Below are 26,559 nucleotides of genomic sequence, written 5' to 3'. Positions count from 1 at the left end.
GTATCTATTAAAGAAACTAAATTTGTCAAAAGCATTCCCAAAAGATAACTCCAGGATCAGATGGTGGCCCTGATGAATTCTATCAAATATTTAAGAATAATTTATCAAGAAGTTTTAATAATTATATATGTATATATACCTAATAGCAGAGCCCCAAAGTTCCATGGAAACTTTTTAAAAACACAGAAAAAGAGATTATTGCCCAAATCATTTTATGAGACAAGAATACCCGTAATACTAAAACCTGACAGACATTAACAGACCAATATCCTTCATAAATGTACATCCAAAAATTCTTAACAAAATATTAGCAAATCTAATTCAATAATACATCACATATGAGAAGGTTTTATCCCAGGAATGCAAGGTTGACTTAACATTCAAAAATTAATTTAATTTTTCCTTTTTTTCTCTTAATGTATAATCATTTCAACAAATGCAGAAAAGATTTTGCCAAAATTCAATACCCACTTATGATAAAAACTATCAGCAATGTAGGAATATTAAAGAACGTCCTCAAATTGGAAAGGCCATTAAAACACCCAAAGCTAATATCGTAATATTGAAAGACTGAAAGACTAATTCCTCCTCAGATTAAGGAACAACGAAAATGCAACTTTCACCACTTCTATTCAGCATTGTTACGGAGGTTCTTGTCACTGGAATAAAAGTTGGGGGAGCAAGGGGGGGTGCATTTCTGATTTCTGGAAATCAGAAAGAATGATGCCTGATTTTAGAACATCCTAGATAATCTACAAAACAACTACTAAAATTAATCCATGGCATTCACTATAGTCCATCTATTATACTACTAGGATTCACTTGCTTCATATATATTCTGGAAGAAGCTCCTCCAGAATTCTGGTTGGTCCTTATTTCCTGGAGAAACATTCCAGGGGAAGTAAAGTAGGACAAACTACAACCCCCACCACTGGTTTCAGATGGTTTAAAGACCAAAACTTTGTTATAACCTGTTTTCTGCTAGTCATTCTAGATTCCCTTCATCTTTGGCTAGCATTTCTGCTGGTCCAGGTGGCCGATCCTGTGAGGTCATCAGGCCTTCTCGTGTCCATTTAATATCGTAACTGGAAAGGAAGTACCAAGAGACACCTAGTAGATCACATCTGTGCCAAACCCCCATGCTCCATCATGTAACAGCAGCCCTACCTCCTCCCAATGGCCTGGTACATTAGCCCTGTCAAAATGATAACTCCTTTCCCTGGAAAAGGAGTGTCAAGTCCCAGAGATAGCTGTGCCTTAAAGTGTAATAGGACTCCTATTATGTCTTCTGTTGGAAATGTTTCCCTTCTGAAAACCAGGACCTTTTAACTCCCAGTGCTCAGCTACAGAGATGGGAGTATAAATTCACCAGTGGTGCTAAGTGAAACCACTCCTATTTCCATGTGTCCTTCCTACTGGGAACCCTGAAGGATGGGACCTCATCCTTGCAGGGTATAATGTCCAAATTGCAGGGTATCATCATCAGTTGTGCCACCAAAAGACTGTTTTGCTGCTCTAACAGGTCAGAAACTTCTGGGTGATGTGATGCATGATGGGACAAATGGACCCCATGAATCCTCCTTTGCTAAAAAGTGGGTCGGGACGCCTGGGTGGCTCAGTCGGTTAAGCGGCTGCTTTCGCCTCAGGTCATGATCCCAGGGTCCTGGGATCGAGACCCGCATCGGGCTCCCTGCTTGGCGGGGAGCCTGCTTCTCCCTCTCCCTCTGCCTGCCTCTCTGCCTACTTCTTCTCTCTATCTCTCTGTCAAATAAATAAATAAAATCTTTAAAAAAATAAAAATAAAAAATATATAAATAAATAAATAAAAAGTGGGTCCCTTACTCTGAAACAATGTTACATGGGACCTTATGCTGATGGATCTGTAAGCTCTGTAAGCCCTTAAAGAGTGGCAATGGCTGAGCCCCTGCAAGCTGTAAAAGCAAACTCATACTTAAAAATATGTGTCAAGAGGCACCTGGGTGGTTACGCTGGTTAAGCATCTGCCTTTGGCTCAGGTCATGATCTCAGGGTCCTAGGATCCAGCCCCACGTCAGGGTCCCTGCTCAGCAGGGAGTCTGCTTCTCCCTCTGCCCCTTTACCCACTTGTGTACGCTCTCTCTCTCTCAAATAAATAAAATCTTAAAAAAATAAAAGTATGTATCAAATCCAGTCAAAATGAATCATGGTCTCTGTGAAGGATGGTTAGTTTCCACTACTCATGCAGGACATTCAGCAATTCAGTTGCTAGATGAGTACTGATAAGTAGAAATCTGTTATTGGGCCCTTGCATAGCCATCACCAGTAATTTTTCCACAACACTTGTAGGCCAAAAGAAATACCTAACAGTAGTGTTTATTAACTACTTAGATCCACATAAATTAATTAAGAATCTATGTCCTAATATTATGTAGCCATCAAAAAAACGAAATCTTGCCATTTGCAACGACATGGATGCAACTAGACGGTATTATGCTAAGCGAAATAAGTCAATCAGAGAAAGACATGTATCACATGACCTCACTAATATGAGGAATTCTTAATCTCAGGAAACACACTGAGGGTTGCCGCAGTGGTGGGGGGTGGGAGGCATGGGGTGGCTGGGTGATAAACATTGGGGAGACTATGTGCTATGGTGAGTGCTGTGAATTGTGTAAGACTGTTGAATCACAGTCTGAAAAAAATAATACATTATATGCTAAAAAAAAAAAAGAAGACAGTAGGAAAGGAAAAATGAAGGGGGGGGAATCGGAGGGGGAGACGAACCATGAGAGACTATGGACTCTGAGAAACAAACTGAGGGTTCTAGAGGGGATGGAGGTGGGTGATGGGTTAGCCTGGTGATGGGTATTAAAGAGGGCACATATTGAATGGAGCACTGGGTGTTATACGCAAATGATGGATCATGGAACACTACATCAAAAACTAATGATGCAATGTATGGTGATTAACATAACATAATAAAATAAAATTTAAAAAAAACAGGAAAAAAAAAGAATCTATGTCCTAACAACTCAACCACTTGAAAAAATAATATGCATAAATTGAAAAATATTTATAACCACAAGGGCTTAATAATTGGACATGTACAATGCTAGACACTGCACAACTTCTCAAACTTGGAATCAGACTGAACATGCCACCCTCCCTTCCTGTTTCACACTAATTTTTGTGCAGTGCTTGATTATTATCACAGCAACTACCAAAAATCCAACTTCAAAAAGATATGACTTCATCAAAGGAATGTAGCATGATCTAGTGTCAAAACTGTGAATTACCTCTAGCTAGTTGTTTGTGACAGATGCTATGTGTTTCCTTTGAAATTCTGAAATATCCCATGGTATTCCTGTGTATCCACTGTGGTGTTTCAGGGTGCCTCAGTGCATCTGGGAATCAGCAGGCGTGCGTGTGTACCCATACACATGCGCTCCCTTTCTTCCCTTAGTGGGTCTAGCACCTCCCAGTACGTTTTGTTGTGACCTAACTCTAGTTATTGGTTTGATGATAGCCAGTAGGGGAGAGGAGAAGAGATGGGTGTAGTAAGGGCAGCATAGTCTTTATGTAATTACCCTCTAGCTAGGAGAAAAAGGCCACTCTTATAGGCCCAAAGAGCTTGGGGGAATTTGGGGTTTCAAGATTTTCAAGGGCATTAGATGTCCCATCCAAAGAGTTGGGGTCCCATTCATTTCTAACCAAAGCAGACACTGCCATAGAAAACTTCTGAGAATTCAACATACCTTAGAGTTCTGCTTCTTTTAAAATTAAGTCTTGAGCCAAATCTTTAGCTTTTTCTTTCCTCCTACTAAAGATGAGTTTCTTAACATAATGCTAAAGAAATCACCTAACTTTCTCATTTTGCCCCCAATTACTTTCAGCCTTTCATTGTCTTTCTCCAATGTATCAACGTCACTCATCAACAACCATCTGATTACACTGGCCTTATAAGTAATAACTTCCCTGAACCTCTCAAAAGCTTAAAATATTTGCACCCACCAGTGCATCCCTTCTACAGGAATTTCATTCCAATTCACCACTACTGAAAGTTTTAACAATTGCACAGCCACATTGTATGCCAAGGATTAGTATCACCGCTCCATCTACAACCCACAGTGGGGTTCTCTCACTGCCAAGCAGACAGCAGATAATCCAGCTCTAAAACCCCATTTTAAAGTCTACTTCCTCAGACCACTCCTGGCACCACAACTGTTTTAGGTAAGGCTCCCCGGGAAACAGACGCTGAAATGGTGATTTGCATACCAGAAGTTTACCAGTGTAAACTTTGAACCAACAACTGTGGGAGAATGAAGGAAGACTGAATTGTAATGCAGTCATAGGAAGGACTCAGCCAATCCCATGTGGAGCTCTGGTGTTGGAGTGGATCTTTGAGGTTGTTCTGCCCTAGGGTAGAAGGGCCAGACATTTATATCCCTAAAGAGAACAGGCCTTGGATGCAGGCTGACCCTGAAGAAGAGGCATGACTTTGAGGGAAGCAGTTCTGTTGGCCCCGGGAAGGCCTGGAATGGGACTCGGCTGCAATCAGTTTTAGCTGCCAGTATTTCCAACAGCTAGGGGAACTTGTACCTGAGCAGAGGGATCTGGGTGGTGAACCAAGCAGCCACTATACCACTACTGGAGTATTACACTAATTTGGCCAATGAGGGGAGAGAATTAAGCCATTTACCCTGACTTCTTAGGAGGAACCACTGTCCATCACCAGTTGATGAGAGAAAACTCTTCTTTGCAGAAGAGTACCAGCTAATAAATACAGAAAGAATAACAGAATTATAAAAATCATCATTTTGAAACCCCTAATGAAATAATTGACTCAGACAAGGATTATCAGAGGATGCTAAAACCATTAGGTGAAAGATATTCACAGTGTATCAGGAGTTATGACCCATGATTACCTGCTTATTGCACATGAAAAAAGGATACATTTACAGAGGAGAGATCCAGTGGGTACCATCTTACCCAAGTAATTAGACTGAGCATAAACAAACAGGGACACAACCTGAAAACACCTGGATGGGATACAATATGCAGTATTTAGCACTATATGCAAAACATTCTTGCTAAAAAATGTTTAACCCAAACCTAACGAAGCTTTAAATTCTAACTCTCCTGAGCGAAATAAGTCAGAGAAAGACATGTATCATATGACCTCACTGATATGAGGAATTCTTAATCTCAGGAAACAAACTCAGGGTTGCTGGAGTGGGGGGTGGGGTGGGAGGGATGGGGTGACTGGGTGACAGACACTGGGGAGGGTATGTCCTCTGGTAAGCGCTGTGAATTGTGCAAGACTGTTGAATCTCAGATCTGTACCTCTGAAACAAATAATGCAATATATGTTAAGAAAAAAAAAAAAGAAGAAGAAGAAGATAGCAGGAGGGGAAGAACGAAGGGGGGGAAATCGGAGGAGGAGACGAACCATGAGAGACGATGGACTCTGAAAAACAAACTGAGGGTTCTAGAGGGGAGCGGGGTGGAAGGATGGGTTAGTCTGGTGATGGGTATTAAAGAGGGCACGTTCTGCATGGAGCACTGGGTGTTATGCACAAACAATGAATCATGGAACAGTACATCTAAAATGAATGATGTAATGTATGGTGATTAAAATAACAATAAAAAAATAAAAAAATAAATTCTAACTCTCATTTACAGAAAATAGAGGGATAGAAGACATGGAGACTAACAGTATCTGGGGTCCTGCCCTTAAAGAGCTAGATTTATAAGACATTCTAAAAAGGTAAAATAGTGACAGAAATCTGATCTATGGTGGCCAGGGGCTAGGGGTAGGAGGGAATTAACTGAAGAAACTTTTTGGAGTGATGGAAATGTTCTATACTTGACTGTGATGATGGTTCTAAGACCCTTCAAATGAAGATTTAAAAAAAAAAAAGATTTTATTTATTTATTTGACAGAGAGAGAGAGAGCACAAGCAGGGGGAGCGGCAGGCAGAGGGAGAGGGAGAAGCAGGCTCCCTACACAGCAGTGGGAGCCCGATGCAGGACTTGATCCCAGGATCCCGGGATCATGACCTGAGCCGAAGGCAGTCGCTTAACCAACCGAGCCACCCAGGCGCCCTCAAATGAACATTTTAAAAGGGTGAATTTTATTATATGTAAATTAAACCTCGAATAACCCAAGTCCTCTTCAATAAACCTGAATGTTTTTTAATTAAGAAGAGTATTCTGACTATTCTGTTGCTTTTTAAAACAAAGATCTTAAAATACAAAAGTACTTTTTTTAAAAAATATTTTATTTATTTGACAGAGAGTGAGACAGTGAGAGCAGGAACACAAGCAGGGGGAGTGGGAGAAGGAGAAGCAGGCTTCCCACCAAGCAGGGAGCCTGATGCGGGGCTCAATCCCAGGACCCTGGGATCATGACCTGAGCCGAAGGCAGACGCTTAATGACTGAGCCAGCCAGGCGCCCCCAAAAGTATTTTTAAATTAACATTTTGATTTTATTTTTAAGCCTAATCACAAGATTTTCTCTTATCTTGAGCTAGGACTAATTTGTTTCATTTCTACCTACCGATATGCCAAAAGGGCAGTTTTTCCCTTAAAATGTGTTTATATGGGATTCCATATATAAAGAGCTATATGAAACAAATTATTACCTAGTCACAAATATAGATATACAAACTAATGCAATCCCACATCACTTACTAAACTACTCCTACAATAATGTCTCTTTATAGCTCAAAACCATCAGTGTCTACTGAATAAAATCTAATTTTTACCTTGCTGTTCAAGCTGCCTTACCCTCTGACCAAAGCCTCCATTTCTATAATAATTCCCACTACTCTCCCTCCTAACACCTACATGATCCCTCTAACAGAATTCTTACCATTACCTACACACAAACTGTGCTTTCTCACCTTTTGCTCATGCTTTCATGCCAGACCAGAATGCCATTTCCTTTAACACATTTATAAGCACCTGCCTTTGTATTTTTCACCATTACCCAGAAAATAAACTCAAGTATAGAAACTATGTCTTGTAAGTCTTTATAGGGCCAATGGTTAGCACCAAGTAGTAATCCCTGAAATTTTGTTGGATTAATTGACTACTTAACCTCTTAAAACCAAAATCCCATGCATCTGAGATAAAGCAGCTGAAGGAACTAAGTGGGTTTAGCTTAGAGAAGAAAAGCAATTCCCCATTTTAACCATAATCTCCTCTACTGTTTCCACTTTGTTCTTCTACCACTTCAACCCATATCCCTGACTCTTCTTTATCTACCAGTCTATGAGTTCCCTCCTTGGCATCACTTTCCTTTTTACCAAATGGTCAATGTCACCAAAAACTTTCACTTTCTTTTTTCTTTGACCTCCAGTCACACTTTAAGCTTGAACTAACTCAACCAACAGTTTTTCCCATTTCTTTGTTGAGTGGAAAAACTTAAAATATCACGCTGACTGGAATTTTAAATATATAATTTTAATAATAACAATAGCAGCAGCAGCTGACATTTAGTGAGTACCTACCCTGTACAGGCACAATGTTCTTTTAATAACCCTATAAGATTACAGGTAAAGAAACAGACAAAGAAATGCTAATTAACTTGCCAACTTAGATAGGAAAAGGTAGAACTGGGATTTGAACTAAGGCAGTCTGCCTGGAAGACTGATTTAGCCACTGAACTATAGTTCTTCCCAAATGCAATGCTAAATTGCCATTCACACTCAGAATTGATCAAACTTTCCTTTACTGATTTCCAGTCCAACCCCTTTCCCCAAGTGAATGTTCTAATTTTGACTGGTTCATTCATACAAAAATATATTTACTGAGTCACTGAATAAACGAAATCATTATTCTCATATTCATCAGAGTCACTGAGACCAAAAATAAGAGTAAGACATGATCTTTGCCTTTTAAGTCCTCAAATGCCATCTGCCCCCTCACTCTCAGCAGAAATCAATAATATTTAATAGCACTTAATGTGCCAAGCACTTTACATATATGAATTCATTTAATCTACACAACAATCCTCATTATCATTATCCCCATTCTACGTGTAAGTAAGGCATAAACAAAAGTAAAATAAAAAGTGGGACTACATCAAAATAAAAAGCTTCTGCACAGCAAAGGAAGCTATCAATAAAATGAAAAGGCAAACTACAAAATTCAAGAAAATATTTGCAAACCATATATCTGATAAGAGGTTAATATCCAAAATATATAAGGAACTCATATAACAGCAAAAACAAATAATAATCATTCAATTAAAAATGGACAGAGGACCTGAAAAGACATTTTTCCAAAGAAGACATACAGATGGCCAACAGGCACATGAAAAGATACTCAATATCACTAATCATCAGGGAAATGGGGCGCCTGGGTGGCTCAGTTGGTTAAGCGACTGCCTTCGGCTCAGGTCATGATCCTGGAGTCCCAGGATCAAGCCCCGCATCAGGCTCCCTGCTCAGCAGGGAGTCTGCTTCTCCCTCTGACCTTTCCCCCTCTCATGCTCTCTCTCTATCTCATTCTCTCTCAAATAAATAAAATCTTAAAAAAAAAAGGGGAAATGCAAATCAAAACCACAACGAGATTATTATCTCACACCTGTTAGAATGACTGTGATCAAAAAGACAAGGAATAACAAGTATTGGCAAAGATGTAGAGAAAAGGGAACGCTGTGCACTGTTGATGGAAATGTAAATTGGTACAGCTGTTATGGAAAACAGTATGGAGGTTCCTCAAAAATTAAAAAATAGAACTACCATATGATCCAGCAATTCTACTTCAGGGTATTTATCCAAAGGATATGAAAACACTAACTCAAAAAGATACCTGCATTCCATATTCACTGCAGCATTATTTACAATAGCCAAGGCATGGAAGCAAACTAAGCGTCCATCAATGCAAGAATGGATAAAGAAAATGTGGTATGTATATATGTACATATATATACACATATGTATACACACACACACACACACAGAGAATTATTATTTGGCCATAAAAAAGGAAATCTTGCCATTTATAACACCATGGATGAATCCTGAAGACATTATGCTCAGTGAAATAAGACAAAAACAAATACTGTAAGATCTTACCTATATGTGAAATCTAAAACAAAACAAAAAGCCTGAACTCATAGACACAGAGAACAGACTGGTAGCAGCTAGAGGTGGGGAGGTGGGGGTGGATAAAATGGGTATAGGTGATCAAAAGGTAAGGTTATAAAATAAATAAGTCATGGGGGTGTAATGTACAGCATGGTGACTATCAATAATACTGTATTGTTCATCTGAAAGTTGCTGAGAGTAAATCTTAAGAGTTCTCATCACAAGAAAAAAACTGTTGTAACTGTGGTGATGGATGTTTACGCTTATTATGGTGATCATTTCACAATATATACAAAAATGTAATTGTTATGTGATACACATGAAACTAACATAATGTTATATGACAATTATATCACAATAAAAAATTTTTTTTAATTTGAAGCAAATAAGTCATATAATATACCCAAGGTCACACAGCTAAAAAGTGGTAAAGCCAGGATTGAAAACCAGTCTAGCTTCAGAGTCCAAGCTCTTAACCACTTCACTAAAATGCCATCAAAGTCACTGACTCCATTAGGTTTGCATCCCTCAACTACTCTACAGGACATGTAAAATATAATCCACAGTAATTAATTCATTCAACACTGACATCAACTCATTTGCCTTGTTTTTGTTCCTTGAACACAAGCTTGTTCCCACCTCAGAGCCTTTATAATTTTCTAAAACACTCTTCCTTCAGATCTGCCTTCCCATCATTATGATTCAACTTAAATCTCGAGATCTGTCCTGACCACCCTACCTAAAATAGCTCTCCCACTATAAATCGTCTATCACATATAATCGGTTTTATTTCTTTCATAGTTACTTATCACTACCTGAAACTATCAGTTGTCTATTTCTCCCCACTAGAGTGAAAGTTCCAAGAGAGTAGAGCTCTTGTCTATTTTGCTCACTGGTACATCTTCAGCACATAAAACAGAGCCTGGCACACAGCAGACAGTTGATATTTACAGAATGGATACCAAAAACTGTGCTGTATGTTGGGATTACTAAAATGAGTAGGATACGGTTCTTATCCTCAATAAACTCTAGTCTTTATAAATACTAACTCCTCCCTTTCTATATTAAAGGAAGACTAGCCCTTAATTTTTTTCAATGGCTAACCTCTCCACCTGACATCTTAAACATGTCTCTGAGATCTCTCTTTGACCTCTCTCTATCAATTATCCTCTCTCTCACTTCTTTAACTTCTCCTTCTCCACTCACTGAACATTTCCCACCCACTCTCCCATATTTGAATATCCTTTCCTCAACCCTGCAACTCCCTGTTACCCCAACATCTCTCAATGACTCCTCACATCTATGACCACTTCCTCAAAAGTTACCAGTGACCTGGAAAATGTTCTCACTTTTTTAAGCATTTAACACTGCTGAGGACTTTCAATCCACTTTCTTAAGACCAGACGTGCCACTGTCTCACAGCTGTCTTAATTCTTTATCTCTTTTTTTTCAGCTTCCTTCACTATCTCCTCTCTCTCACACCTTTAAATTTGAAGCTCACTAGAACTTCATCCTCTATTCTTGCTCCATTCTCTGTCTTTGAAAGATCTCATCTTCTCCTCTAACTCAACTAGTGCTCCTATTCAAATAATTGTACCGTTCATTCACAACCTAAATCCTAGCTCCACTTGCCCTGTCATATTTAACAAAAATGCGATTGAATTCTTAAGCAAATCCTCAATAAAGGATAGCTGCAGGCTCACTCAGATAAAATAATGTGAACTAAAATAAGCAATAATGTTCTGAACAAGCACTAGAAGGCAATATTACACACCTTAAGGTTGGTTTCCATGACTACTTCTTGAAATATTTGAACTAATTCTTCATTAATTGTAATTGACAGGTTGTACAAAAATGGATCAATGACCAAAAATCACGAATAAATGTTATATATCTGATTAATCTATATTAATTTTGTCTAAAACTGTTAATATAGCTCTAGATACACAAAATTGTGTATTTACACAAGTATACTAGTAGAAAGTTAAAATAGAAATACCAGTCACAAATTATGTCTGGAACAACATACAAAATAAATTCAAGTTCTTTGAGAGGGGTTTGTAAAGATGTACCTAAAGTGCCATAATTCAGAGACTCACAGCTCAAAATTATACCTATCAGAGCAAACTGTCTAATGACGTTTTGTGCTGTTTTCAAAAACATGAGCAAGAAATAGGTTTGTGCCACTGTGGCCTTCAGTTTAGATAATAAAAGGTAGTTACATACATTTATACCCACATGATAAACTGCCCAATCCTGTAAACAATTATAGACATGAGAAGACTGGTTTACCCAGAAAAAGTGTGAATAAAGCTCCATCTTCACAACTCTGCAATGGATAAGAGATCCAGTACACAATGGTAAACTACAAATACCTGATGTAACAGCCTAGTCCCTTTCATAATTAAAGGACATCTTGTTATTGCCTAATACACTGCACATGCAATAAATGCAGTAAACTCTGGAACTTATTTGACAAAATACTACTATGCTTTCCCCATGTGTTGTAAGAAGCTGTGAGAAAAAAAGATGAAGCCAACTCCCAATTACCACTGTCAAAGCCAAGCTGGTGAAACAAGTCAATCATCATCCTTCAGGGTATGTGGCATGTAAGGACATGGAAAAGAACACAATAGGAGAGCCCTCAGCAGAAAGACACCCACATTTTAAGAAAAAGAAAATGAAAGTGATTTAACATCTCCTACATCAAGGAATCTGAAGATACAGCGAGCCTAGTAAGAGACGTAGGAGCCACTCAAATTTTCTAGTTGGTGGCAACTAAACACTGTATAAGCAGTCATATTTCGAAATTCTACAGCTTTCCCCCTTTCCCTACAAAACCCCTTCACCCCCCTTTACTCTAAACCCTATAAATGGGAGGAAACAGAACATAAGATGAAGGGAAATGGCTGATGGGACATCAGAACACAAGTGCAGCTGCAATCACATCTCTAGAATACCAAAAGGTCCAGTTACCAAAGTACAGCTCTAAAAATCTCTATCAGACACCCTTCACATCCACATAAATCTCCTTCTGCATCCCCTTTGCATAAATCTCTTAAATTTAAACTCCATGCCTTATCCAACAGCATGATTATCTAAAACTCATCCTATATATATGATACTATCCTTAACCTATACCATTGCTCCCCTTTAGTGAAAGGCAGATTTTTTTAAGGGAGGTGGAAAGTGGAGGATGGAATATCACGGGGGGGTGGGGTGGGTAGAATACGTGCAAATACCATTGCGGCAGAGATACTGGAAACGCCACTTCCCTCACCACTCTTGCAAATTCTCTCCGTGCAATGCCCTCTTACCCTCTACCAATCCCTCCTCCCTCCTCAACAATACACACACACGTGTCATAGACGACCTGCACCATCACCCTTTCTAACATCACATGCTACCTCCCACTCTCACTAACCCCCCACAAAGACAGTCACACACACAGGGTAGAAATTGTTGCCACCGCACCCTCTCTCAGTAAGAGCTTCCACCACCCAGCATCATGCGCTTGCAGAAAGACAGCTCAGTAAACAGGTATGCAGACACACATACATGCATACATACATACACACGCACGCACACACATGCCGCATGTGGCCCAAGGAACAGCACTGGAGACGCACCTGGAGGCTGGGTGTCCAGCGCCGCTGCCCCCCTGGTCCCTGTCACTGAGCGCAGCTGTGTAAATCCTCCGGTAGCGGTCGGCCAGGGCCCGGCCTGACAGCAGCAGCTGGTAGTGACCCCGGGAGTCCGCGGCCGGCAGCCCCAGCCCCAGCCCCGCGGCAGCCACGGAACCCTCGGGAACCGGCATGAACAGCGCCCCCGGCGCCGGGGAGGAAGAGATGGTGGCGGCTGGGAAGAATCCGTCCCCGCCGGGCCCCGAGGAGGCGGCGGCGGGGGAGGCAGTCGCTGAGCACATCATCATCCTCGCCGCCGCCGCCGCCTCGTCCCTGCGGGCCGGGCAAGCAGACACGCGCGCGCACACACAGCCCTTTTCCAACGACGACGGCTCCGGCGACGGCCTCTCGTTCCCGCAGCAGGAGACTACAAAGACAGCGTCCTCCTCCTCCGTCTTCTCCTTCTCCCCCCTGTGCCGCCCTCGCCGCTACTGGGACCGCTCATCTAACCCCGCCACCTCGGGAGTGTGAGGAGGAGGCGGTGCCGCCGCTGCCGCCGCCGCCACCGCTGCCACCGCCGGGGCTACCCGCAATGGGAAGCTGCCGTCCGCACTGGGCATGCGCCACTCCTCGCACATGCTCAGTAACTCCGGCCCGTTTCCCTCCCCACCCCCCCTCGCCACCACTCCCTCCGCCCCAGGGTTTTGGGTGTGGGGCGTTTGAGTTGTGTGGAATCTGAAAGAAATCCACTTCTCCGGATTTTACTAGCAGCTTGAGGAAGAGTAAGGAAAGTGCTGGGAAGGCTGTCAGCTACAGGCTCTTGGCTTCAGGTAATGGGGTTCCTCTCCAGGTGGGAGAAGTTGGACCTGAAAGAGGGAATGCCCCCTCCCCCCCCGCCGGAGAATGAGTGTTACGCGCTCTTCTGCTACTTTTTCTCAAAGTGTGTGCTGCCAACATGAAGATTTACTGGGAACAGCGCTGGTTAATTCAGAATCAAAGGCAGAGAAGGCCAGCCAAACTGGAAGTATCTCTGGCGATTTTATTTTGGATTTTTTATCATTAGGATTAAAATGGCTTTTATTTCGAAAAACAGGTAGTAAGCTAGTGCATTCTCTTTTCTATGAAAGTAGAATTCACAGATAAGAAAGTAGAATTCACAGATAATTCACATTCCTAAGTTCTATTCTCAACATTTACCACAGCTAAACCTTAATGCAGTAGTACTTTTCTGACATACTACGTTGACCCCACACTCATCCTTAGAGTCCACTTTTATCTCTTGACAGTGGTCACTTAACGGCTTCTCTTTTTCTGCCCAGACTTACATTAGTAGAGATAATTCTTGAATCTGACCTGAAGCTATTAACTCTATGTGTAACATCTGAAAATGTCATATTTACCAAAGATCTTATCATTTTATCTCCTAAAATGTAACATTTGCTGAGTCCTTTGTGCCAAGGTATTCTACTAACCCCTTATAAGTAAGTGCTCTAGAAATGCATGTGCCAATGAATTCTGATTCCTAAGTTTTTCCATTTAACTCTCAATTTGAAGAGTTCACCTAATTCATACTCCTGACAAAAATCATTTCCTAATCCTATCATTCCCAGTACTATTTTCTTTATCTACTTACTGGCGCTTCTTTTAAAAAAGATTTGTTTATTTATTTTGGGGGGGCTTGCATGCTTGTATGCACAGGAAAGGGGGGGGACACTCCTAGAAACCCAGGACCCCTGAGACTTTGGCCTGAGCCAAAACCATGAGTCCACTGCTCTACCCACTGAGCCACCCAAGCACCCCTCTACTTACTAGCTTTTAAGTCTATGCCCTTTCCACAAATGTGCTTCTCAAAAAACGAAACCCAAAACCTTGTTTAGTATTTTGAAAAGTATAAACAAGGAGTGGAGAAATAAATTAATTCTAGCTTTTGGGGGGAGAAAGTGCTAAAGTAGTGCATTTTACCTGGGGCTTTAACATATGGATGTCATTTTGATTTAAAAAAAATGATAGTTACAAGTGGGATAATAAAAACATAGGGACAAAGGACTGGCATGGGAAGTCATGGTATTTTAGCACTGTGAGTAGTCCTGTTAAACAGGTTTTGTACTTGTGTCCTTGTCCTCAACTATGAGCTCATAAACAAGAGCTTCTTATTTATCTTTGTGTCTTCCTCAGCCCCTAGTCTAGAAACTGGCACATAGTAGGTCACCAGTAATTATTTGTTAAACTAAATTCCTGTCCTGATGCTTCAGCACAGTTTTAAACCTCAGCATTGCACAGGAAGCTCCCCCTCACCCCCAACCCAAAGACAAGGTATTGAAGCAGTGAAGTGCTCCTACAGTTAAAGGCCTGAACAAGTAGGAGCTGCAAGGGCTCATTACTGTTGATCAACCAGCCACGTAGCCAACAGGCTCTGACAAACCAGCATTTAGATCCTGACTAGGCTATTTGTATGTCTTTGGGTAAATTTCATCCTCTGAATAATGGTCAAACTAATGTTGCATGAGATTGTAGGAGGACTTCAAACATCTAGGATGTCCACCTTGGCACATGGCTTTTCAAAAATTGTAACACACAGAACAAAACACTAGACTTTTCCGTGGGGACAGTAAAGGTGTCTGTGTCTGTTCCCCCATTACATTCTCAGCTTCTAGTACAGGCTCTGGCCCTAAGCAAGAGAGAACCATGTATTGGCTGAATGAATGAATGAATGTCGCCTGCAAAGAGAAGCATTTCCAGTTCAGGTTTAGGTAGTGGCTTGCTCAGTCACAGCCCTTTCGGAGTTTCTAATGGGGATAGAACCCAGCGGTGGCACGGTTCTCAGAGTTCTTCCCACCCTTTAGTTTCGCTTCAGTTTTTACCACACGCTTCTGTCCCAGGCAGGCCCCTTCCTGAGCCTTCTGGGTACACGCAAAAACCCGGTAACTGGATAATTTCCTGCGAAACCCGTTGTCATTGAGCGGTGCAACTAGGCGTGCGCGGAGTCGCACACATGCTCACTTAGGTGGCGGAGAGTGGCGTTTCTGTTGCGGTTGGCCGCATTTCCTTCCACGGCAGCGGCAACGGCCGCTCTACTCCAAATTGATAGCCAATGCAGTTTTTTCTCTTCCGCCGCCTCCTCTTTCCTGCCTGGGCACTGCGCGCTCCCTGGGCACTGCTGCAGCTACTGCCGTGGCAGCTGGGCACTTGGGAAGGTTCCCTTGGGTTGGTGGGCAATGGGGCGCATGCCGGGAACGAAAGGGCATTTGGAGTCACCCTTAATTCCACTGCCAAGGGGATTCGAGGGGAGGGTGGTCCCCAAGGCAAGTCGCGAGAGGCACCTGAACCGTCGCTGCAGACGGGAGCCGTGGGTTTCTCGCCGCATGCAAAGCAAGAGTCCCCTCCTGCCCATCCTGCGCGTACTACTCCTGAATGCCTCCCACTGCCTATGTGGTGGGCGTGGGGGTAGGGGGCTCTTGTTATTCAAGAAAATGCAGAATGAAAGAATATAGAGAGATTTGCTTTTGTTTTTCCAGCCCCACTGAGCGCGGCTCCAGTACTTTCCGCGCTGCCATCTTAGCTTTATCTTCTGGCCAGGCTGGGCGTGTGTGTGCCCTTGGTTCGGAGGGAGGGTGGAGGGAGCACTGGGCGGATTGGGTGTCAGAATTGGCTAGACAAGACTTCTGGACACAATCGCCCGCAAAGAGTAACATTGAACTAAGGCGAATCCTGACTTTGCCCATTTTATAAGTGAAACACATGCGTAGTGTTTTTTAGTCTTTGTGGTTGATAATCATGTTCATTTCTCAAAAGCATCTCTCCTCAATGATTGTGTAAGACTATGGCTTCATCTTTCATGCGTATAATCACAGATTTTGTCTCTCTTTTCCGCTTGAAATTGCAAACCTGGGAGTACAATTTTCTAAACTCTTCAGATTTGTATTTTTTGTACTCTATATCTTTAAGGATATTTTTGGGGGGGTTGTTTTTTCTAAAGGAAGCCATCAGCGCTGATGTAGTAAATAACAGGCAGAAACCATAAAGTGTATATAAGAGGACAATGATTGATGTTGTTAGTTTCATTTAAAAGGTTAATATTGTACTAAAGCTATAAGATTACAAACACAGGAAACACGTATGTTATGAGGAACACGGAGACTGCTGAAAATGCTGTGGTCAAGTCAAGAGTCGGGTTTGTTTCCCAAATTTGTACAACAGTGTTGGAACATTTCAAAACAAAATTGGTAGCTGAGACCATTTTAAACAAACTTAGTGGCTGAGAACAATTTGGAAGGAAAAAAATGCTCAAGCTTGAAGAGTGACGAAATATTTCACTCTTTGGTAACCTTCCCTTAGGGACCATGATTATACATTCTTGACAAAATGACCATATGCACTTAAAATGAAAATTATTTTATGTACTATATTTAATACTCCAAAATGAACAGAAAAAATTCAACATGGTAATTTAAATTCTTTTAAACAAAAATTGCATATTGGATCCCCTAGATATCTTGACCTCTTGCTTAAAACATATGTTATTTCTAGAGCCTTGGAGATTCTGTAATTTGTAGGCATGAAGAATTAATGCTTTTTTATTTTTATTCATATTAGTTTTTAAAGATACAGATTTTATGTTTTCCTATAAATAAAAAATTTAGATTCTAGGGGGCTTGAGGTAAATATGGATATTTTCAGCCCTGAAAAATTATTTGAAATGTGAGGATATTCTTTGAAGTATGTGAAATTCATTAATAAATATTTGAATGCAAATCATATTTTAAAAATCTTATTGTTGTGATGCATTTTAGTCCAAAAGAAGCTTTACAAATGATAAAGGCATATAAAGTATAACTCTTTGAAAGAGAAATGTAAGAATCTTGCATTTTAACCTTGAAAACTTCACTGTAGTTTATAAATTATTAGGTTGGTCATTATTACTAAGGTTAAATAGTTTAATAATTAAATCATATCTTCCTAAACCCTAAAGGACTATTGAAATTCTTGCATAATAGTAATTTTATCATATCAACATTTCCTTGAAATATATTGTTGTTGTTGTTTTTTATTTTATTATGTTATGTTAATCACCATATGTTACATCATTAGTTTTTGATGCAGTGTTCCATGATTCATCATTTGCTTATAACACCCAGTGCTCCATTCAATACGTTCCCTTTTTAATACCCATCACCAGGCCAACCCATCCCCCCACCCTCTCCCCTCCAGAACCCCCAGTTTGTTATTGTTTTTAAGATAGTTCTTGGCTAAGCCAGATATCGGGATATATCTAAATGGCTCTAAAATGATTATACTAAGCGTGATCTTATTTTAAAGTCATGTACCCTCTTTCAGGCTATGTTTTCTCATCAATAAAATGAGGATAATAAGAGCACCTACTTCATTAGATTCTTTGAGGATTACACTAAATAATATATATGAAGGACTTGCTTAGCACACTACCTGTCAGGCATAACTATTATTATTAATAGTATGTGTGGTCTCCCTTATTTGAGGTGTATCCCAATCTTGTGCCAGAGGAAGAAACAAACAGTTATACACTTTGAGTTATATACACTTGGATTTGGAAGTATGTTTTTTTAACAGAGTCCTTTTCACAAACACAGATTTACTGTATCTTGACATGACAAGAAGAATAGAATCCAAAGATTATTTGTTTCCCTAAAACACTCTGCTCTCCTATGATTTGTTAATTCACAAAACATATTGCTTACTTTCATTAAGTTCAGTGAGTTTTTGGAATTCTAGCTGATGGTTGTTGCATTTTGACACATAATAGTCAAAACAGATCATAGTTTCTTCTCAAATGGCTGGTGGCTATGGTACACTTCTAGGGTCAAAAATTGTATACCATCCATGGCTCACATTCTCTGTTAATTTATCTGTAATTAACATGACAGTTTTAGCACCACTTGGTTCAAATTCCTTTTTTGATCAATATTTTTACTAACAAACTGAGGGTTCTAGAGGGGAGGGGGCGGGGGGATGGGTTAGCCTGGTGATGGGTATTAAAGAGGGCACGTACTGAGTGGAGCACTGGGTGTTATACGCAAACAATGAATCATGGAACACTACATCAAAAACTAATGATGTAATGTATGGTGATTAACATAACATAATAAAATTTTAAAAATTGAAAAAAAAAGTAAAAATAAATTGATTTATTAGTTCTTCATAATTAATTCTCTTAAAAAGATTTTGCCCCTTTTTATCATATCAGGTTTGCCTTCATACTGGGCCAGAAGCTGTTTAAAAGTTTTTAAAACATATAATACATGAAAAATAGTTTATACTTACCTAAATTAATTTTTGGTGACAATATTTTCGTAGTTTAGACAGAATGATCTTATCTGTATGATGTCACATGTTGGGAACTAAATTATTTATGTGGTAGAGCAAAGACAACATTGCTTCTGGAGAAAAACTGTGGCTTCCATACAAGTATTCCTAAAGTCCACCTCTACATGCAGGTGGGATGGAGTGGCAGTCATATGCTTATTTGTTCCTGAGTGCATTCCTCTCCATTTCCCTGCTCTGCTCTGTACAGCAAGGGAGTGAGCCCTGCAAACTACATTTTCTAGGCTCCCTTGCCAGCTAGCTTCAAATTAGATTCAGCCAATGGAGTGAGGCAGATGGTTGGGAAGTGGAAAGAGGGGGAAAATCATGCCTCCAGACCTCCTACTCCCACCTCTCTTTCTGCTTTGGGCAACATGTCCTTTGTGGTTCTACTCCTGGGGGGCAACTTCTCCTTCCATGATCCAGTTCTAGCCAGGTAACCTCTGTTGTGGAACCAGTTCTCCCTGGGCAGCCCCAGCTCCCAGAATCTGGTAATAGCATCTCCTCGTTTGGTCTCTTCAGCCCTAGACATTATAGTGGCTTCCTACAGATATCAATCCTTAGATGCCTCTGTCCTTCATTGGGCTTTTCAGCTCCTTCACTACTGTTGCAATTAGTTCCTCATATTCAATTCCCTCTCTTAATGACCTGGCATACGCCTTTCTGTTTTCCTGTTTGAACCTGAGTGGTACGGATAGTCTTCCATCCAAATAATAGATTTGATTTGGCTTCTCAGCCAAATGATGGCATTTTATCATCTCATATCTGGTCTTTAAAGCTTGTGCTTCTGAGTTCAGTCAGCAAAACAGAAACCTGGTTTGCAAAGAAAGTTGATTGATTCAGCACACCCAGTCCAAATCCACCTCCCCCACCACCTTCCTTGCCTGCCTCTACTTTAAAGACTGGAAAAAGTGAAATACTCTCTCTGTGAACCTCTCCTGCATTTAGGGTTGGCTTTAGGACACAATTCAGGCAGCAAGATAGAGGAAAATCTGTTCTTATTGCTTCTGTCTCTCTTTCCAGTTTAAAAATGGGCAGGATGGCTGACATTTGTAGCCATGAGACAAGAGGTATGAGATAAAGGCCAAGAACATCACTGACATTGGCCTTGACATTATAAAGTCATTGAACAAAGTTTCAAACTTGTTTTTATGCAAGAAAAAGAACTCTAAATTGTCTCAGCTACTGTTAATGAACTATTTTTTACTTGTAGATAAAAATGTTCCTACTCAATACACCAGCTCCAACATCTTGTCAAAAAAGTGTGCTTTCTATCTAGTTTCTATGAGTAGTCTGCCTGAAAGAAGAAATATTTATGAAAAAATAGTAAAAGCATAAAAATCCACTCATTCCCCTGGGTCCTAAATTTTCTTGCTTTATTCAAGTCAAACATCAGAAAGTTCACTGAATGATATTTTATATCATGCCATTGGATTTATTAAAGATTTCTGCAGTGATGTGCCTCCCAGATAACCTTCCAGATCTGAGGCACTTATTCCCCTAACTTCTGCAGTGTTGACTGCTCACAGCTAAGTCCCTTTTCATAAGTTACTCTTGGCTTTAGGGAGCTGTCTCACTCAAGGTTCCACTCCATCCCCAGAGGGAGTCTGCATCAAATAACGGGTAGATGTGGTGTACAAAGATCTGGACTTCTGACCTTAATTCAAGGTGATTCTGAAGAGCCATCCCTGCTCCAGAATTCTCCATGGAATTAGCTAAGGCCTTTGTTGCAATTGCACTGCAGTTCCATTTCTTTCTCTCTCTTGACCCATCCTGCTTTCCTCCCTCATTCATAAGCAGTATTGTTGAAAGCACTCAACAATAAACTTCCTGCATGCAAGTCTCCATTTCTAAGTCTGTTTCCCAAGGAAACTGACTTAAGTCATTTGGTATGGGGAGTGGTCTGAAAAAGTGAACTCTAAAATGGGATGGATATTGGAGCTTGATCATCCACTGGTTGGTTGGCAATGGGGATCCCATCTGTTGTGGACAGTTTCTAGGGTGGCCCCACGATCTCCATCTCCTAATATACCTACCCTTGTGTAAGCCTTTCCCCTTGTGTGGGGTAGGACCTGAAAATTTCTTCTAACCAATAGGATATGGCAAAAATGACAGGATGTACACGATTACACATACGTGATTAAGTTAGTATTATATTATCATTCCCACCTTGCTGGGGCCTCCTCTTCCTTGTTGGCTTGGAAAGAACAAGCTGCCATGTGTGAGCCACCACATGGAGAGGTACACATGGCAAGGAGCTGTTGGTAGTAGCCTCTGACCTATAGCCAATAAGGACTGAGTCCCACAGTCTGGCAGCCTGCAAGGAGCTGAATTCTGCTAAAAACCATATGGTTTTGGAAATGATTCCTTTCTCAGCTGAGTCTCAGATGAGACTGTAGCCCCAGCTGACACCTTGATTGCAGCCTTGCAGAGGATAGAGCTAAGCCATGCCCAGTCTTCTAATGTACAGAAACTATCAGATAGTAAGTGTGTGATAAAGTCAACCACTAAGTTTGTGACAGTACTATTATGCAGCAACAAAAAACCTAACAGATCATCACTGGTCCACTGGTGGTAGGCTGAGTGTGATAGCCCTGAGATGGGTAGAACTGTGCAATTGCTGAAACTTTCACTGGAGGTGAACTAAGATGGGATAGTTGCAGATAGAATGCATTTGTAGGTGCAATAGCCTAAGCTTTTGAGAGGCTTAAGGAAAGTGTTCATTATAAAGACATTGGAAGTAGATTACTCTTGCTGAGCACCATAGATATACTGGGAAGAGACAATGAAATGCTGAAAGTTAGGGTTCCAGTGGTCTGAGACATGTCAGAAATCTCCTGCAAAGTAAAGGGTAAGTTATCACATCTCACACTTCCTACCACAAAGGAGGGACAACACTTGCTAGGCTTCTCTGAGTCTGCAGGCATAATATTTACTTGAGAATATTGTTCTGACACATTTCCTGAATGACACAGATGGCTGCCAACTTTAAGTACTGCCCAGAACAGTAAAGGGCTCTGCATTATGTCTTATCTCTGTGGAGGGAGCAGTTTTGCTTCTTAGACCATACAACATGACAGAGCCTATGATATTAGATGTATCAGTGGTGGGGAAAGATGCTATGGAGTGAATGGGAAATTTCCATGGGAAAATCACAAAGAAAAGGGTTTGAAGGGTTCTGAAGCAAGGTAAAAAAACAAAACAAAACAAAACAAAACAACAACAACAACAAAACTTTTAGCAAATAAAATCATAAACTATAGAAAAATGGCTTCTGGTAGGTTATTTGGACCCTGATAGAGACAGAGCACCTCACAATGAGATGTCAAGTTGTTGAACTGCCTATAAGGAGCTAAGTTTTGTCAGACCCACTAACTCATAAGGTCCAGTAGGCCCAGTAAAACCTGTGGTCAGAGTAAGTAATATATCCAGGATTGGACATGAGCAGGGCCAGAGCACAAGTAAGCTGCATGGGTGTGTGGCCAGACTTCTATGTCCATCAACCATTATTGCACAGGTACCAGTGCAATAATGGGGCCTGGAGCCTCTTCAATCAATATGGTTGCATGGGATTATGGAGTCCCTTAAGACTGGCTGGTGGAGGAGAAAAAGGGCTGAGTTTGGTTCAAGCATAGGTTGACTTGGTAAGTAGGTACAAGCTGAAATGAACTGCTGCTACACTATGATCTGATAGTGATGAAGCAAAATCCTCCCAATGGTTCACACTTCATGCATTGTCCATAACATCCATTTTGCACATAAAGAGCAGTGGCCTGAAGTAAGACTCATAGGTAGTGACAGATGGCTTTGGTAATTGGTAGGGGCCTGGAAGTAGAAAGATTGAAAGACTGGGAGAAGGAAGGCTGCGGAAGAGACATGTGAATGGACCTTTGAGAGTGGGCACGGAGTGTGGCAGTCTTTGAATCAGATCACATGGTGATGCCCTTCAGAGAACATCCCATCATGGTAGAGACAATAAATGACCACATAGACAGGATGACTCCACCAGTTGATTTCTGCTAGGCTCTGCTTTTGTCCACCCACTGGGGGCACAGAGAGCACATGCACAGAGTAGCTATGGTGCAGAGGTTATACATGGAACTTACAGTTAGTTCTCTCCCTTAACAATGCTGATCTAGCTACTGCCACAGCCAAATGTACAACCTGCCAGCAAAAGAAACCAACACTAAGCCCTTAATATAGCATGGTCCCTGAAGAAGACCAACCAGCCGCTTGCAAAAAAATTGATTATATTCCATCCTGGAAAGGCCAGTGATTCAACTTGGGTGGGAGTGATACATATTCTGCTATGGATTTGCCTTCCCTGCCCACATTGGCCAGAACCATTATCTGAAGTCTTACAGAGTGCTGTTTCACAGATATGGGATCCTGAAAAGCATTGTCTGAGACCAGGGGGTTCACTTTATAGTAAATAATGTGTGGCAGTAGATATATGTCTGTGGTAGACTCAATTATGACCCTACCTCCAAAATTATCCAGATTGTAATCCTTAGAACCTGTGAATATGTTACCGTACATGGAAAAAGGGGCTTTGCAGATGTGATTAAGTTAAAGATCTTAGATGATCTAAATTTATTTGATCATTTATTGGACTATCCAGGTAGGTCCAATGTAACCACAAGAGGTTTTTAAAAAAAATTATTTATTTTAGATAAAGAGAGAGAGGGAGTGTTGGGGGGCAGAGAGGGTGGGAATCTCCAGCAGACTCCCCGCCGAGTGCAGAGCCCCATGTGGGACTTGATCTCACAATCCCGAGATCATGACCTGAGCCTAAATCAGCAGTCAGCTACTAAACCAACTGAGCCACCCAGGTGCCCCAACAAGACTCTTAACAAGAAGGAGGAAGGTTGGTCAGAGTGAGAGAAGGCAATGTGACAATGGAAACAGAGTCAGAGAAGATGTGATGATAAGGAGAGGAGAGAGAGAGAGATTTAAAGGTGCTATGCTGCTGACTTTGACTATGGAGAGAAGGCCATAAGCCAAAGAATGCAGGTGGCCTCTAGAAGCTGGAAAAGACAAGGAAATGAAGTCTTCCCTGGAGCCTCTGCAAGAAATATAGCCCTGCTAACATCTTGATTTTAGGACTTCTGACCTTCAGAAATATAAGATAGTAAATTTGGTTTGTTTTAACCTAGTAAATTTGTTACTGCAGTAAGAAGAAACAAATACAATGTCCATTGGATCCCTTACCCTAAAGTGCCACCCGGAACTGGCTGTTGATCGAATTGAAGGTGCAATTGGGGCACAAGTTACACATAATACACCTTAAATTAACAGCTATTACATGGCACTGTATCCCGAATAGGTAGAATATATGAATTCAAGAACCCAGAGTGAAAGCAGTAGTGGCCCTACTCCCAACGAACCCTTAGACAATATGTGACTAGGGGCCAAGGACTCTCAGGGTGGGTGATCCTACAAGGTAGACCACCTAGACTAGCAGAGGTTCTAGCTGAAGGGAAAGGAAATCTAGGACAGGTGGGGAGGAGGGTCATTATGAATTTCCGTTGTAGCAGTGAGACTCTAGCAACAAGGACAGTGGTTTATCCCACTTATTTTCCTCTTTTAGGTTTCTGCAGGAAAAAAAGAACCCAGAATCCTGTATATGGGGTAAACTCTCTAGAGAAGCAAATAAAATTGAGCAATGTTAGGAGTGAACTGAAATGGATATAGGTTATTGCCCTCATTGACTGCCCTTTGTGATTGAGTCACTTCCCAGTGGTCAGATATGTTGGCTGCTGACAGCTCACAGCTGAGCCCTTCTTTCTCTGAGTGTAGTCTTCAGTGCAGGGTTGCTACTTGGATCATGATTGTGTCCCCTCCCTGAGGTACATTTTGTTTCAGTGACTTAACATTGCAGTGGTACAAGAGCCTAACCTTAATCTTTAATTTGGGAACAACTCTACAGGTCATCCCAATTCCTTAGCTCTCTGTGGGTTTGGCTGATGCTTCTCAACTGATCCTCAGTTCAACATTTCCCTCTACCTAAACTTGCTTTCTTCACTTCTTTACAGGTTTTATTCCTAAGTATACTGTCTAATAAACTTCCTGCATGCAAGTTCTTGTTTCAGATCTGATTTCCTGGGGAACTTAAACTAGGACAGTTACTGTGATTAATATATACAAAATTTGTCATTGCATTTGCTTGAAATATTGATGGCATTATTCATGCCACGTCATGTTCTAAATTTCATCTTGTAAGTAAGTACTAAAAAATTGCTTTCCCTAAAACCTATACTTTTTCTTTTTATTAATAAAAATTTCATAATTGTTCATGATTCCCTTTGCATTTGGCTACTGAGAAACAGTAAATTTGGTATGTGCTACAGTCCTTTTTCAGGATCTGATAAAAAAATTATAAAAAGTTTATAGCAAATGAAAGTAAAAACTTATCTTTATTACAAAAATGGCTAAGTAAGAAGACAGAGCTTAATATAAAGCCAAAAAGCTCTCTTTTCTGAAACCCAGATATTTTTTTTTTAAGATTTTATTTATTTGACAGAGAGACAGCGAGAGAGGGAACACAAGCAGGGGGGAGTGGGAGAGGGAGAAGCAGGCTTCGTGCTGAGCAGGGAGCCAGATGTGGGGTTCGATTGCAGGACCTGGGATCATGACCTGAGCCGAAGGCAGATGCTTAACGACTGAGCCACCCAGGCGCCCCTGAACCCCAGATATTAACAGTTTCAGCCATCTACTCACTTTAATACTGTCAGGGTAGTCCTCCTTACATGATAGGGAAGAGATTGTGTGTTCTCTGAAGGATGAAAAGGAGGAAGGGGCTGGGGCTATACATGCCCAATTTCTGCTTCCTAACTCAACAATGAAATAAGGTACTGCTCCTCCCCTTTTCATCCATCTTCTATCATCATTATTCTCCTGATGGTTAGAACATATCAGGCACCGTGAACAAAAGACATCAGTTAGGCAGTTGTAGCTCAGCATGACCTGTTGAGGGCCTCAGCTAAGGCAGTCAGCATAGAGGGGAGAGGACTGTTCAAGAGGTAAGATGCACAGAAAAAAGTGATCTAATGTGGAGGGTGAGAGAAACAGAAGATCCTAATGTGACTCCCAGATTCTGGGTGGATAACGGTGTCATTCACTGAGATGGGAAGCCAGGAAAAGAGACTGTTTGGGGACAGGAGATTAAGAGTGCTGTTTATCTTCTCTAACATATTTCTTGGTCTGTTAAGAGAATGCTTTTAGAGGATGTGATCACTCCCCAACTTACACACACTCCTCTGCCATTGATTTTTGGTTTGGTCCATCCTATTCTCTACACAGCTGTCATTTTTGAAAACTGTACTATATGCAATGAAATATTATCCAGCAATAAAAATGGACACATGCTACAACATGCAATGAACCTTGTAGATGTTATACTAAATGAAAGAAGCCAGACACAGAGGCCAGATATTGTATGATTCCATTTATACGAAACATCCAAAATAGATAAATCCACGAAACAAAGTAGATTGTGGTTGCCTGGGGCTTGGGGAAGAGGG

At 41.0% G+C, this 26,559-nt stretch overlaps 2 protein-coding genes across 18 annotated transcripts in view; one reads left to right on the top strand and one right to left on the bottom strand.

The window, feature by feature from the left end:
- MYCBP2 (MYC binding protein 2) overlaps nucleotides 1-13,345 on the bottom strand; it is a 272,286-nt gene extending 258,941 nt beyond the window's left edge. For all 16 annotated transcript variants that reach the window (XM_078070219.1, XM_078070220.1, XM_078070224.1 and 13 more), the window contains exon 1: nucleotides 12,707-13,345. In XM_078070219.1, coding sequence (XP_077926345.1) covers nucleotides 12,707-13,008 — 302 coding nt within the window. In that variant the 5' untranslated portion in view covers nucleotides 13,009-13,345. The remainder of the gene's footprint in view (nucleotides 1-12,706) is intronic.
- A 39-nt stretch (nucleotides 13,346-13,384) lies between these two features.
- The window catches only part of SCEL (sciellin), a 301,422-nt gene continuing 288,247 nt past the window's right edge, over nucleotides 13,385-26,559 (top strand). For both annotated transcript variants that reach the window (XM_078070236.1, XM_078070235.1), the window contains exon 1: nucleotides 13,385-13,530. The gene's annotated coding sequence lies outside the window, so the exon portion shown is untranslated. The remainder of the gene's footprint in view (nucleotides 13,531-26,559) is intronic.

The sequence above is a fragment of the Halichoerus grypus genome, chromosome 4 (genome assembly GCF_964656455.1).
Source record: "Halichoerus grypus chromosome 4, mHalGry1.hap1.1, whole genome shotgun sequence".
Classification (NCBI taxonomy): domain Eukaryota; kingdom Metazoa; phylum Chordata; class Mammalia; order Carnivora; family Phocidae; genus Halichoerus; species Halichoerus grypus.
The sequence above is the reverse complement of the archived record's forward strand: the minus strand, read 5'-3'. Positions and strand labels throughout refer to the sequence as shown.